General features: G+C 38.1%; 1 protein-coding gene across 2 annotated transcripts in view; it reads left to right on the top strand.

Annotated features, from left to right (window-relative positions):
• The window catches only part of LOC124136483 (ras-specific guanine nucleotide-releasing factor 2-like), a 977,843-nt gene that overhangs the window by 927,470 nt on the left and 34,882 nt on the right, over positions 1–15,491 (top strand). For both annotated transcript variants that reach the window (XM_046502407.2, XM_046502406.2), the window contains one exon: positions 7,515–7,632. In XM_046502407.2, coding sequence (XP_046358363.1) covers positions 7,515–7,632 — 118 coding nt within the window. The remainder of the gene's footprint in view (positions 1–7,514; positions 7,633–15,491) is intronic.

Here is a 15,491-nt window from a genome sequence, read left to right as displayed (position 1 = left end):
GGTCAATTCTATAAATGATTGAGGCTGCATAGATCATATCACCCTAAAATATTTTTTTCGACTAAAAAAATTGAACAAATCTTTAAACCTCAAAACCAGTTACAATACATATTTAAAATTGAGTAGTGGTCTGTTGTTTGCCTTCCTTTGCTGACATCATCAGAACATAGCAGAGTCTGCTACATTCATAGAATATGGTTTTGACACTCATGACATGATGCGATTGATATTGTTTGAGATTGCTCGAACTTACACCATCCATTGTTTATATAATTAAACACTCAAATGGCTGTCAGCATTTGGTAAATCATCTATGGAGGGGCTATCACAAATGTTTGTGCTTTCATATACTCCAAAAATCAAAAGTATAATCCTCTATGATATAGGCTGATGACATAAGTACACATGGAAAGGAATCAGAAAAAAATCTCAAAATTGGACAGAGAGCATGGAATTCAGGCCAACAATAAGCAAGGGACACATTAAGCAGCTTTAAAGTCATCATATATGTAAGGCTGGATAATGAACTTTACCAGAAAATAGGAAGTAAAGGGGTGCATTGTTAACAGCAATCTCAAACACTGACCAGTGAACCATACCGCCTATTAAAGCCGAGAAATTGAAATGGACCCTCAAGTAGAAAAAAGCTTTTTGAAACCACAACATGGAAGGAAATTACACTTAACTGTATTGATTTATTTAGTTAAGACTTTAAAATACTCACAGGACATCAAACATTCTTACTGTTTAATGTTTCAAGGTGGCTAAACTTGCTTATTTCAGTTATTTGCCAGTTTCAATGAAACAAAGTTAAAATTCCATATAATTTTGAAAATGTACAGCTTATCCTGACATAAATGTAATTCTTTTTATTCACAATTAACAGTGTCATGCAATACCAGCTTAAAATAGTGTTTCTCTCCAATAATTTATGGGTTTATAGGGGAATGAAAGATACAATGCATTTTACTAAACAGGGGAGATAATTTAGTTTTGTCGAACACTATCACATTCTTTACAGATGATTTCAGAACCATAATGTTACATTCCAAAAGAGCCAGTGGATATTATTTTCATCTAAGCAGGTTCTGGGACTGGTGTATAGCCCTTACTTCATGTTTGCAAACTAAAAAACTGCACAGTGAGGCATTAAGGGAGCACTGTCAGAAATGTCTAGTGCATGAGGGTGATCTTATTATGGCACTTGATGGTGAGCAACAGAGGGGCCTCAAGTGGACTGGGGTTCTTAAATGTACTTACTGTACCTACATGTCCAAGTTCCACAACTTCTACAAGGTAATAAAGCGCAGCGAGGCAAAACAAGGGTTGTCGATCACACACTGCCAACACCGGACTTCGGATCAGCTTCTCCAAATGCCAAATTCGATGTCGAAACTCCTACTTCTTCTGCATGAGTGCACATATACCTCCCCAGTCAACATCAGGCATGTGAAAAGCTGAAAAAAGTGTTCAGACAATATCAAATGGCAAACCAGTTTGGATATAACAGCCAGGAGTCAGTTCTTGAGGGGACAAAATAATTATTTGAAAGTTATATGAGTGAAAAATAAGTCTGTTTTAAGAAACTTAATAGAAAAATAGCATCATTCATTCACACAAGAGCACCTAACAGAAAGACATATTGGTATGCTACATTGTTTACTATAAATAAGGGGATGTTTGACATATTCTGCTGTCAGCAGTGCACATACTTCATATTCAAGATAACGGCATCGCGCAACTTGACTGGCAAGCGATTGACACAAGGCAGAAATTGTTGTGGCAGTGGTGACTTTATCCTAATTTGTTGTCAAATTCATCAGTTTCAACAAATTCAGAAGGCAGGAGGAGGGTTTGTTGGACAGAGGTACCCTGGGGGGTTCGTGCTGAGTTCGACCACAATACGAAGCAACATTCATTTCCAGCCCATCCAAATGCTCCATTCAACCCAAAATGTCCCCAACTTCACTGTCATTATTTTTAAATTTGCCTCCATGGTGTATCCATGGTGAAATATAAACAGAAAAGCATGTAAAGTATGAATTACTGAAATGTGCACTCACTCTGTAGACAAATCAGAAAAAATATGCACTTGTCAAATCTGTGATTTATATATTGTATATATATGTAGCTTCTCAGAAAAAAAATGGAAATTGGATTAAACTTCACTACTTGTTCCTATCCAGCATGTCTATATGGCACCAGAATACATAGTTTTGATGCACAGAAAGAGTTGTGAGAGTTTAATGATGTACACTTCATCAATGTTTTACAAAAGGTATTTCTGTATTAATAAAGAAGTTTTTACCTTCATGCACTGACCATGGAAGTTCATTTATATTTCATAAAAGATGGTGGTCAGGGATCAATTCTATAAATGATTGAGGCTGCATAGATCATATCACCCTAAAATATTTTTTTCGACTAAAAAAATTGAACAAATCTTTAAACCTCAAAACCAGTTACAATACATATTTAAAATTGAGTAGTGGTCTGTTGTTTGCCTTCCTTTGCTGACATCATCAGAACATAGCAGAGTCTGCTACATTCATAGAATATGGTTTTGACACTCATGACATGATGCGATTGATATTGTTTGAGATTGCTCGAACTTACACCATCCATTGTTTATATAATTAAACACTCAAATGGCTGTCAGCATTTGGTAAATCATCTATGGAGGGGCTATCACAAATGTTTGTGCTTTCATATACTCCAAAAATCAAAAGTATAATCCTCTATGATATAGGCTGATGACATAAGTACACATGGAAAGGAATCAGAAAAAAATCTCAAAATTGGACAGAGAGCATGGAATTCAGGCCAACAATAAGCAAGGGACACATTAAGCAGCTTTAAAGTCATCATATATGTAAGGCTGGATAATGAACTTTACCAGAAAATAGGAAGTAAAGGGGTGCATTGTTAACAGCAATCTCAAACACTGACCAGTGAACCATACCGCCTATTAAAGCCGAGAAATTGAAATGGACCCTCAAGTAGAAAAAAGCTTTTTGAAACCACAACATGGAAGGAAATTACACTTAACTCTATTGATTTATTTAGTTAAGACTTTAAAATACTCACAGGACATCAAACATTCTTACTGTTTAATGTTTCAAGGTGGCTAAACTTGCTTATTTCAGTTATTTGCCAGTTTCAATGAAACAAAGTTAAAATTCCATATAATTTTGAAAATGTACAGCTTATCCTGACATAAATGTAATTCTTTTTATTCACAATTAACAGTGTCATGCAATACCAGCTTAAAATAGTGTTTCTCTCCAATAATTTATGGGTTTATAGGGGAATGAAAGATACAATGCATTTTACTAAACAGGGGAGATAATTTAGTTTTGTCGAACACTATCACATTCTTTACAGATGATTTCAGAACCATAATGTTACATTCCAAAAGAGCCAGTGGATATTATTTTCATCTAAGCAGGTTCTGGGACTGGTGTATAGCCCTTACTTCATGTTTGCAAACTAAAAAACTGCACAGTGAGGCATTAAGGGAGCACTGTCAGAAATGTCTAGTGCATGAGGGTGATCTTATTATGGCACTTGATGGTGAGCAACAGAGGGGCCTCAAGTGGACTGGGGTTCTTAAATGTACTTACTGTACCTACATGTCCAAGTTCCACAACTTCTACAAGGTAATAAAGCGCAGCGAGGCAAAACAAGGGTTGTCGATCACACACTGCCAACACCGGACTTCGGATCAGCTTCTCCAAATGCCAAATTCGATGTCGAAACTCCTACTTCTTCTGCATGAGTGCACATATACCTCCCCAGTCAACATCAGGCATGTGAAAAGCTGAAAAAAGTGTTCAGACAATAACAAATGGCAAACCAGTTTGGATATAACAGCCAGGAGTCAGTTCTTGAGGGGACAAAATAATTATTTGAAAGTTATATGAGTGAAAAATAAGTCTGTTTTAAGAAACTTAATAGAAAAATAGCATCATTCATTCACACAAGAGCACCTAACAGAAAGACATATTGGTATGCTACATTGTTTACTATAAATAAGGGGATGTTTGACATATTCTGCTGTCAGCAGTGCACATACTTCATATTCAAGATAACGGCATCGCGCAACTTGACTGGCAAGCGATTGACACAAGGCAGAAATTGTTGTGGCAGTGGTGACTTTATCCTAATTTGTTGTCAAATTCATCAGTTTCAACAAATTCAGAAGGCAGGAGGAGGGTTTGTTGGACAGAGGTACCCTGGGGGGTTCGTGCTGAGTTCGACCACAATACGAAGCAACATTCATTTCCAGCCCATCCAAATGCTCCATTCAACCCAAAATGTCCCCAACTTCACTGTCATTATTTTTAAATTTGCCTCCATGGTGTATCCATGGTGAAATATAAACAGAAAAGCATGTAAAGTATGAATTACTGAAATGTGCACTCACCCTGTAGACAAATCAGAAAAAATATGCACTTGTCAAATCTGTGATTTATATATTGTATATATATGTAGCTTCTCAGAAAAAAAATGGAAATTGGATTAAACTTCACTACTTGTTCCTATCCAGCATGTCTATATGGCACCAGAATACATAGTTTTGATGCACAGAAAGAGTTGTGAGAGTTTAATGATGTACACTTCATCAATGTTTTACAAAAGGTATTTCTGTATTAATAAAGAAGTTTTTACCTTCATGCACTGACCATGGAAGTTCATTTATATTTCATAAAAGATGGTGGTCAGGGGTCAATTCTATAAATGATTGAGGCTGCATAGATCATATCACCCTAAAATATTTTTTTCGACTAAAAAAATTGAACAAATCTTTAAACCTCAAAACCAGTTACAATACATATTTAAAATTGAGTAGTGGTCTGTTGTTTGCCTTCCTTTGCTGACATCATCAGAACATAGCAGAGTCTGCTACATTCATAGAATATGGTTTTGACACTCATGACATGATGCGATTGATATTGTTTGAGATTGCTCGAACTTACACCATCCATTGTTTATATAATTAAACACTCAAATGGCTGTCAGCATTTGGTAAATCATCTATGGAGGGGCTATCACAAATGTTTGTGCTTTCATATACTCCAAAAATCAAAAGTATAATCCTCTATGATATAGGCTGATGACATAAGTACACATGGAAAGGAATCAGAAAAAAATCTCAAAATTGGACAGAGAGCATGGAATTCAGGCCAACAATAAGCAAGGGACACATTAAGCAGCTTTAAAGTCATCATATATGTAAGGCTGGATAATGAACTTTACCAGAAAATAGGAAGTAAAGGGGTGCATTGTTAACAGCAATCTCAAACACTGACCAGTGAACCATACCGCCTATTAAAGCCGAGAAATTGAAATGGACCCTCAAGTAGAAAAAAGCTTTTTGAAACCACAACATGGAAGGAAATTACACTTAACTCTATTGATTTATTTAGTTAAGACTTTAAAATACTCACAGGACATCAAACATTCTTACTGTTTAATGTTTCAAGGTGGCTAAACTTGCTTATTTCAGTTATTTGCCAGTTTCAATGAAACAAAGTTAAAATTCCATATAATTTTGAAAATGTACAGCTTATCCTGACATAAATGTAATTCTTTTTATTCACAATTAACAGTGTCATGCAATACCAGCTTAAAATAGTGTTTCTCTCCAATAATTTATGGGTTTATAGGGGAATGAAAGATACAATGCATTTTACTAAACAGGGGAGATAATTTAGTTTTGTCGAACACTATCACATTCTTTACAGATGATTTCAGAACCATAATGTTACATTCCAAAAGAGCCAGTGGATATTATTTTCATCTAAGCAGGTTCTGGGACTGGTGTATAGCCCTTACTTCATGTTTGCAAACTAAAAAACTGCACAGTGAGGCATTAAGGGAGCACTGTCAGAAATGTCTAGTGCATGAGGGTGATCTTATTATGGCACTTGATGGTGAGCAACAGAGGGGCCTCAAGTGGACTGGGGTTCTTAAATGTACTTACTGTACCTACATGTCCAAGTTCCACAACTTCTACAAGGTAATAAAGCGCAGCGAGGCAAAACAAGGGTTGTCGATCACACACTGCCAACACCGGACTTCGGATCAGCTTCTCCAAATGCCAAATTCGATGTCGAAACTCCTACTTCTTCTGCATGAGTGCACATATACCTCCCCAGTCAACATCAGGCATGTGAAAAGCTGAAAAAAGTGTTCAGACAATATCAAATGGCAAACCAGTTTGGATATAACAGCCAGGAGTCAGTTCTTGAGGGGACAAAATAATTATTTGAAAGTTATATGAGTGAAAAATAAGTCTGTTTTAAGAAACTTAATAGAAAAATAGCATCATTCATTCACACAAGAGCACCTAACAGAAAGACATATTGGTATGCTACATTGTTTACTATAAATAAGGGGATGTTTGACATATTCTGCTGTCAGCAGTGCACATACTTCATATTCAAGATAACGGCATCGCGTAACTTGACTGGCAAGCGATTGACACAAGGCAGAAATTGTTGTGGCAGTGGTGACTTTATCCTAATTTGTTGTCAAATTCATCAGTTTCAACAAATTCAGAAGGCAGGAGGAGGGTTTGTTGGACAGAGGTACCCTGGGGGGTTCGTGCTGAGTTCGACCACAATACGAAGCAACATTCATTTCCAGCCCATCCAAATGCTCCATTCAACCCAAAATGTCCCCAACTTCACTGTCATTATTTTTAAATTTGCCTCCATGGTGTATCCATGGTGAAATATAAACAGAAAAGCATGTAAAGTATGAATTACTGAAATGTGCACTCACCCTACAGGTTACACACAACCAAATGTTTTCCCATAGACTTCTATAGTAACGTTATGATTTTTTTTTAAATAACTAAGCATTCAACAGCTATTACCTGTACGTGTGTGCACAGTTTGGCCTTAGAGCAGCAATAAAAAAAATAAAAATGACTAGCTTAGCCAGCTCCTTTTCCGAGTACCGGAAGCTAAACACACCACCCCCAGTTTCGCACCAAATGTCACCTACTTGAAAATAGCTGTGGTCACATTCAGCATAAGTCATCATGTTGAAAAAGACAGTACTAAATATAGAAAAACATGGTCAGTTTTAATAACTGGATGGATGTACATTTGAAAGACATAAAAATCTTACAGAATATCCTCCAATCACAGCCTGCAGATATCTCTCGATCTGCACTGAAGGCTCCCTACGAAAACCGCACTCTCCAAACTGGTACTGATTTGGTGTAGTAGAACCTTGAGTAAAGTTTTGATGCTGAACTTTTACTGAGCTGAAAAATTGTATGAATGATTCAAGAATTGTGATTTGATTTTAAACATGACCTTCATGGCAGTGATTTTGAAAATGTCATTCTTGCCCAATTAAGCATGTTTCATTTGAAATTTGATATGCAGAAAGTATGTGGTATGCAGAATGACATACCTTTGACTTTTCACATACCCTGTTCTTTCTTCATAATTCATTTTAGCTTCAGAGCCTTCTGGCTCTTTTTTTTGTAATTGTAGATGTGATCCTCCATGTATTCCCTACCTTGGAATGTACCTAACCGACTTGTCCTTCATTGAAGAGGGAACACCAAACTTCACTGAAGATGGTCTCGTCAATTTTTCCAAGATGCGTATGGTATGGTATCTTCTTACTATTTTCACATATGCAGCCATATATCAAAAATATCATTTTGACCCATAGTTGTAAGAGAACCCTATCCTCCACTGGAAATGCAAATGCACATGCACGGGGCAGGAATATGTCCCTTCTTTCATGTTTGCCCGGATGTAAACCACATTTTGGATCACTTCTGATAATGTTTGGTAACTTTGGTTTGGTATTTCACACTGTAACTTCTTGAAATCATCTTAAAGACAAGTATAGTCAAACTGAGAGCATGATAACATGGAGTTAGGGAGTATAAGAAGCAGGATCATTTTCGTAAGTAGTCAGCTCATGTGACTTGCAACCTAAATCTGTATGCCATTCTTTCAGAAATAGTAAGTGCACTCCAATCTCTAAATACAATTGCTGCAAAAAATTACCTTAGGTTAAGTTTGATAGACATTTTAAGGCTTGGGGTAATAACCCGGATACATCTAGAAAGACAAGATTGGCCAAAAGGTCTAAGGTACCTACTATGACTAAAAATATTATGAAGTCAGATTAAATGTCTCTGCCTTGGTGTGAAGCCTTCAACTGAGAGACACTTGGGTGACAAGTCTGTGATGCATAGAGGTGGTACCTCTGAAGTCTGGGGTAGAATTGGTCTTCAGTAACCCATGCTTGTCGTAAGAGGCGACTAATCAGGCTCACTGACTTGGTTGATGAATGTCATCAATCCCAATTGCGTGGTTAAATGATATCAATCACTGGATTGTCTGGTCCAGACTCAATTATTTACAGACCGCTGTCATATAGCTGGAATATTGCTGAGTGCGGGGTTAAACAACCAACCAACCATAGAGGTTGATCTTGTCACCCGTCCCAACATTTCAAAGATGAAAATGTGCTACTACCACCAAGATCTGCACCCAAGGCAGCACCACTCAGTTTTACGCCTAAAACTTTTACACTGACCTCATCAACTCTCCTACTTTTTGCTGCGTGACTCCCCCCAGGGGTTCTTTATTGCCGCAATGCTCAAGCTTAGGCGCATACTTCTTTGGTCTTTGGTGGGCTAATGATGCAGGTAGGGTGGCTCCTCTAGGTTTGGAAGAGGCCTCAGAGCCCCATCTGATCCCACACATGCTCTTTAACCTAAATGAGTTCTCAGAAACCATTATTTTATCTATCCGGACTTAAACTGAAAATTGTTTACTTATGATCTTTTTTTTAAAGATTGTTTCCTTATTTGGACTTTAAATACACCATAAATACAACACCATTTTGGTAATGAAAACATGTAACATCTGCAAATTACGTGTCCTCGAGATTCTGACCATCACCCGATCTGCACCAGCTGCATCACACAGAACTGCACTGTGGTGAGTAGGTGAACTTTCTGTGCCCCTTTGGGGAAGGAAGAATTTGATGGATACCTCTTTACAGTGCAGAGGAAAAAGATGGACCATGAACGACGTGAGTCATCATGTTCTACATCGCCAGTGGAGGCAGCTTCGATGAAGAAATATAGACAATCTACACCTTGTCTATCTTCAGAGGAAGAGAAAGATTTTGATATAGATGATATTCAACTTGCCCCCATTGATGACTTAGCAGTCATCCACTAACATACTTCCTCATCTAGTAATAAGAAGTCCAGAGTGTTTAAAAAAAAGTTAGATCTACTATTCCTTTAGTCAAGCTAAAAGTCTGCAAGATTTAGGTAAGAGGATGAGTACATCTTCCTCTGCCTCTAAAGCCCCCTTCACACAGGGCTGCGACCTTTGTGCCACCTTCGAGCGATCAAAAACTGGCCAGGATGCTCAATGGTTGCCTAAATCCCGAAAATCATGTTTCTATTTAACTGCTCCAGCAGTTGTTTAGCAGTAACTGCTTGAGTTGTTCAACGTCTGCAACCACAATGAAACACTGCAGGTACAAGCCCTCTATTTATAGGCAGGCTGAGGAGGCACTACAGGTAGCTCAAAGGAGGCATAAAAGAGGCAGAAGCATTGCCATGGTGTCTCAAGTGTTGCCGTGGTCGCCGAATGGAGGCACGGCGATCGCCATACTCATCGTTCAATGCATGGAGGCACAAAGGTCGCCATCCTGTGTAAAGGCCCCATAAGCAGTCTTCCCCTGTAAGAGAGCATGACTGTTACCTTCACAAAGCCGCCACACTCTTCATCATCAGTGAAGGGGTTTTACTAAAATTTCTTCTACTTGTCAGACGAAGACCTTCATGCAGCCGTCCACTTCTGCACAACCTCAGAAGTTCATGGATGCCTCATTATCATCAAAACAGGCTATAAATACACAGGATACAAACCTTATTCAGCCACACACCTTCGCACCCTGGCCTTTGCACAGCCTGCATTCAATCAATTAGCTTTCACACAAGCTCCAGCGTTCACGCACCCTGCTACATTCACACAACCTAACTATTTTACGCAAGGCACATTACCAGTGCCTTATACTAATACAGATTTATTAGCCGGTGGTACACAATAGGCATTACTGGCCATGCAGCAAGAAATGTTTAATAAAGCTTGCGCAGAGCTTATTACGGTATCACTCTCTGCCGATATTACACAGACTTCTCAGCCTTCATCTACGGCTCTGAAACCCAACACCACCTATCTCCTGCATGAGGCAGATGAGTTCAAACCCCCTCAAATAGGGGATCCATCTCAAGAGGTTTTCCCTCAATATATACTCTTCAAAACAAACAAAAAAGCATAAAAGCAAAATTAGCAGACCAAGAGATGCAAAATGAAGAGGTTTTATGTGTTATGGTGTCAATGACAAATTTCTCGGATCAAAATGATCACAACAAGGACATGCAAACCATTAGTCGGGAAACATGTATGATTCAGAAAAACGCACCCAGTGTATTAACAAAAGGGCTATGGAGCTGCATTTTATTTAAGTGCAGGGTTTTTGATTGCCTGGGATCTGCTAACAGTGACAGTTCAACAACATGCCAAGATTAACAGAAGTACAAAGAAACAATGCCATAGGGTGCTTGCAGGCAGGGGAATCTCGATCAGCTGTAGCCAGGGTGTTCCATGTAGCGCCCAGCACCATCACAAGGCTATCCCAAATCCCAACCGCATCCCAAATACAGGAAGTGGACAGGTTTGGTGGTAGGGGTAGCATTATGATGTGGGTGGCTATCTCTCATCATGGCACGACAGGTTTGGTCCATATTAAGGGCAATCAAGGCTGAGTAGGCTACCATTCCCCAGGATGTGATTCGCATACTCGTCTCTTCCATGGACAGGAGATGTCAGGCCACGATCAATTCAAACGGGGGACATATGTGTTATTGATGGTAGCTGACCTGCACCTTGGACTTTTCCTGTGTACCCATAACTGAGATAACTGCAATCACCAAGTGTTTTCTCCACAACATTTTGGCTGAATACCTTGTACAGTTCCTCGTATAAATGTATTTTCCAACCTCACACAAATCTGGCTTTGCATTTCTTTTTTGAAGAGTATATTAAATATCATGAATTTGGACTTCCTGTATGGCGCTCGAATCGTAAAGACGTGCGACTGGCGCTCTCGTGGTAATCCACTTCAATCTTTACACAAGCATGGCGGGGAGACGAAATACAAACAAACAGAACAACAAATCTACCACCAGCAGTACTGCTACACATAAAATCAGCTCGTATTTACGCCCGGAGCAGACAGATGAGGAGGAAAGCTCTGACGTTATTCTGCCCTTACATTCACCTTCGTCCTCCCCGCCTGCTGGCGTTGCACCCAGCGACTTGAAAACGTTCCTTCGCGAGGAATTGGACAAACAGACCAGTCAGATATGTTCCAAGATCGACTCTGTTAAAGAAGAAGTGGCTGACTTGTTCAAACGGGTATCTTCAGTGGAGTCGTCGGTGGAATTTATTTTGAAATCTATCGACGACCTTGGTGACAAAATGGCGTGGTCAGAACAACACCTCCGCGACGAAATCGACAAGCTAAGAGAAAAGCTACTGATCTCAGAGATGTATTCCCGTAAATCCAACTTACTTATCTACGGTGTACCTAATACAGTCACAGATGTTGACAAGGCCTGTAGAAACATTTTCAAGGATAAATTACACCTGGATTCACATGCGGTGGACAACATGTTGTTTGTGAATATTCACAGACTCCCTCGATTCACACCGAACGAAGAACCTAATCCTATCATCATTAAATTCGTGCGCATGGAGGACAGAGATCTCATTTTGAAGACTACCTATTCCGTGGGGAGGGAATTGGCGAAAGACCGGCTCAGTGTTCGTACAGACCTGCCTGTCGACTTAAAAAAACTTCGTGGCCGCCTGGTACGAAAAGCCGCTGAATTACGTAAACAACAACTACATGCAAAGGTTCGCGAAAAGGGGATCGTTGTTACCCTGTATTACAGAAAGGATGCCAGGAGCGCATGGAAAACTCTCAAAGAGGACGAGGATCCAAGAATCTAACCTGGCTAAAGTCAATGTATGTGATGATGAGTGACCCATTTTCTCGATCAATGTTTTATTTGTTTCTTTTAAACACAAATCTAGTGTAAACTTTATTTGAGTGCAGATCAACATGTTAGGGTTTCTTGATCTCGCTCTCGGACATGTGAAGATCCACTGTCATGTTGTTTCACAGTGTTACCGGAGACGCTTCTTGAACTTTTTACATTGGTATTTCGCATATCACATGACCAAGGTGTGTACGTCTGTCACGTGACCATTCAAAATGGCGGCCCACAGGACTCGTGGAGAGGACGATATTCTTATAATATTTCTTTCATGGATAAGGTGTGAAAAATAAAATAAGATAGCCGCTTTTTGGGAGGTGAGCTTAAAATAACGAATACACTGTAGAATTACTGATGATGAGTGACCCACCCATTCTCTCGGTCAATTTTTATTTTGTTTGTTATAAATCACAAATGTAGTGTTAACTTTATTTTAGTGCACATCATCATGTTCGGGTTTGTTGATCTCGCTCTTGGACATGTGAAGATCCATTGTCACGTTGTTTCGTTATGAAAAAAAAAACAACGAAAAAAACCAACACAAAAAACTGGAGATATCAATTAAAAAACAAACTAGTATACTGTAGAATTACTGTATGAGATAATAATGATAAGACTTATTTGCATAATATCAGATATAAGTCTTATATGCATTGCATCATTAGTTCATCAGTTAAACTTTTGATCAAAAGAGAACTTGTAAGTGTGTAAAACTCGTAAATTACATATCGGACAGTGTGTTGGTTTGGTTATTTTCTACTTTTCTCTATATTACTATGTTAGTGCCTATACTCGCTGTATGCCACAGCCTAATTTAGTTTATAGTGTAATGGGTCAATTGAATATTGCATGAGGAAATATTCAACCAAATCACTAGTAACTGTGAATTTGGGATGTTAGCTTCACAGTGGACAGTATGTAGTTGTGTAATGGTTTGACACTTGTGTGCTTCTTACTTATCATTATGACAGCTATTTTTGTTCCTGGTCTTTTCTGTTATATGCCACTGATACTTTTGGGTGAAGATTTTACCCCTTTTTTCTGGTGGTAGCCACATGGTGCCAGTTTGTATCATACGATGCTTTACTTGAAGTTTGTAGAAGCAAGTGTGAGTTTGATTTCAGTCATTTATGGTTTTAAAGCTTTTTCTTCAGATAGTTGTGAAAGTGTATGTATGTGTAGAAAGTGTGTAAATTCAATCTTTCATATGGCCTCTGTGTATGTGAACAAATCTTTTATTGACAATGGCTAACTTAGGTTTTACCTGCTGCTCTATGAACTGTAGAGGACTGCAAGATAATGCCAAGAGAAAAGATGTTTTTAACTTTTTACGATCTAAAGCATACTCATTTTATCTACTACAGGATACACATTTTACAAAAGAACAAGAACCAATTATAAGATCACAGTGGGGATTTGATTGCATCTTCAATTCCAAAAACAGCCAGTCCAGGGGTGTTGCGATTTTGTTTAACAAAAATGTGGACTATAAGATTCATAGGACTTACATGGATGACAATGGTAACTTACTTATATTAGATATAACTATTAGTGATCAACGGGTAACACTTGTGAATATTTATGGTCCCAATTTAGACTCACCAGAATTCTATGAGCAGGTTAAAGAGCAAGCTCGTGTCATGGGAAATGAGGATTATATTTTAGCTGCAGATTGGAAACCTGTTTTGAATGAGTCACTAGATGTTCATAATTACCAGAATATCAATAATCCTCGTGCTCGTGAAAAAATATTAAAATTAATTGGTGATTTTGATTTGGTAGATGTGTGGAGAGATTTTAATCCAGAAATCAAAAGGTTTACTTGGCGTAAAAAGTCACCCTTAAAACAAGCAAGATTAGATTTCTTCCTCATGTCAGAAAGACTCTATTCTTTTGCCACACAGGCAAAAATCACTGCAGGTAATAGAACTGATCATTCAATCATTGATCTGAGTATTTCATTTCAAACTTGTCCAAAGCGTAATACATACTGGAAATTTAATACTTCTTTGTTGAAAGATAAGTATTACATAGATCTAGTAAAAGAAACTATTTTAAAGGTTAAATCGCAGTATATTAAAATGTATGGTGATGCTCGAAATATTAATGATATACCTAATCATGAAATTCAGTTTAATATAAATGATCAATTATTCTTTGAAGTCCTGCTTCTGGAAATCAGAGGAAAAACAGTTTCTTATTCTTCCTTCAAGAAAAAAAAAAATATTGAAAAAGAACAAAACCTGATTCAACAGATCGAAATTCTTGAAACTTCTAGTGTTATTAATTTTGATGACTTGGAAGATAAAAGAAAAGAATTGGAGGAAATTAGGAAACACAAGATGGCTGGAATTGCCATAAGATCTAGAACTAAGTGGATTATGGATGGTGAAAGAGTTAGCAGCAATTTCTGTAACCTTGAGAACAGGAATTTTGTCAGCAAGTCTATGACTCATTTGGAGTTAAACGATGGCACCACATTGCTAAATTCAAGTGACATTATTGCTGAAGCTGCCAATTTCTATGAGAATTTATACAGTAGCAAAGAACACATGGTGCAAGATTGTGATTTGAATACCCTGTTGGACAGAGATTCTCTCCCCTTTTTAAATAAAAGTGATGTGGACGAGATGGAAGATCTATTAACTCTTGATGAGCTGGCAAAAGCTTTGAAAAATATGCAAAATAACAAAAGCCCAGGCTCAGATGGCTTTCCCACTGAATTTTATAAATTCTTTTGGAAAGATATTGGACAATTTTTATTGCGATCATTGAATTGTGGTTTAATATCTGGTGAACTCTCTGTTACCCAGAAACAAGGGGTTATTGTCTGTATTCCAAAGAGGGACAAGCCTAAACGCTTCATAACTAACTGGAGGCCCATATCACCATTGAATGTTTCATATAAGCTGGCATCTTCATGCATAGCAAATAGAATCAAGTCAAGATTGCCATTTATCATTAATGAAGATCAGACTGGCTTTATGACAGGTCGCTACATTGGTGACAATATTCGCTTAATCTATGATGCCATCTCATGTACAGAAAAATCAAACATTCCTGGTATGCTTCTTCTTATAGACTTTGAGAAGGCATTTGATTCCATTGCTTGGTCATTTATAGACAAATCTTTATCCTTTTGGGGATTTGGTGAAAATTTAAGGAAATATATATCGGTATTTTACAATGATATAAAAAGCTGTATGTCCATCAATGGTCAGTTGTCATCTTGGTTTAATATCAGACGCGGTTGCCGACAGGGTGACCCATTGTCACCGTATATATTTATTCTCTGTGCAGAAATACTAGCCAATATGATCCGCTCTAATAGAGATGTCAAAGGTATCCTGGTGGACGGTAGTGA

The sequence above is a fragment of the Haliotis rufescens genome, unplaced genomic scaffold (genome assembly GCF_023055435.1).
Source record: "Haliotis rufescens isolate VD_foot unplaced genomic scaffold, xgHalRufe1.0.p SCAF_1, whole genome shotgun sequence".
Lineage (NCBI taxonomy): Eukaryota > Metazoa > Mollusca > Gastropoda > Lepetellida > Haliotidae > Haliotis > Haliotis rufescens.
The sequence above is the reverse complement of the archived record's forward strand: the minus strand, read 5'-3'. Positions and strand labels throughout refer to the sequence as shown.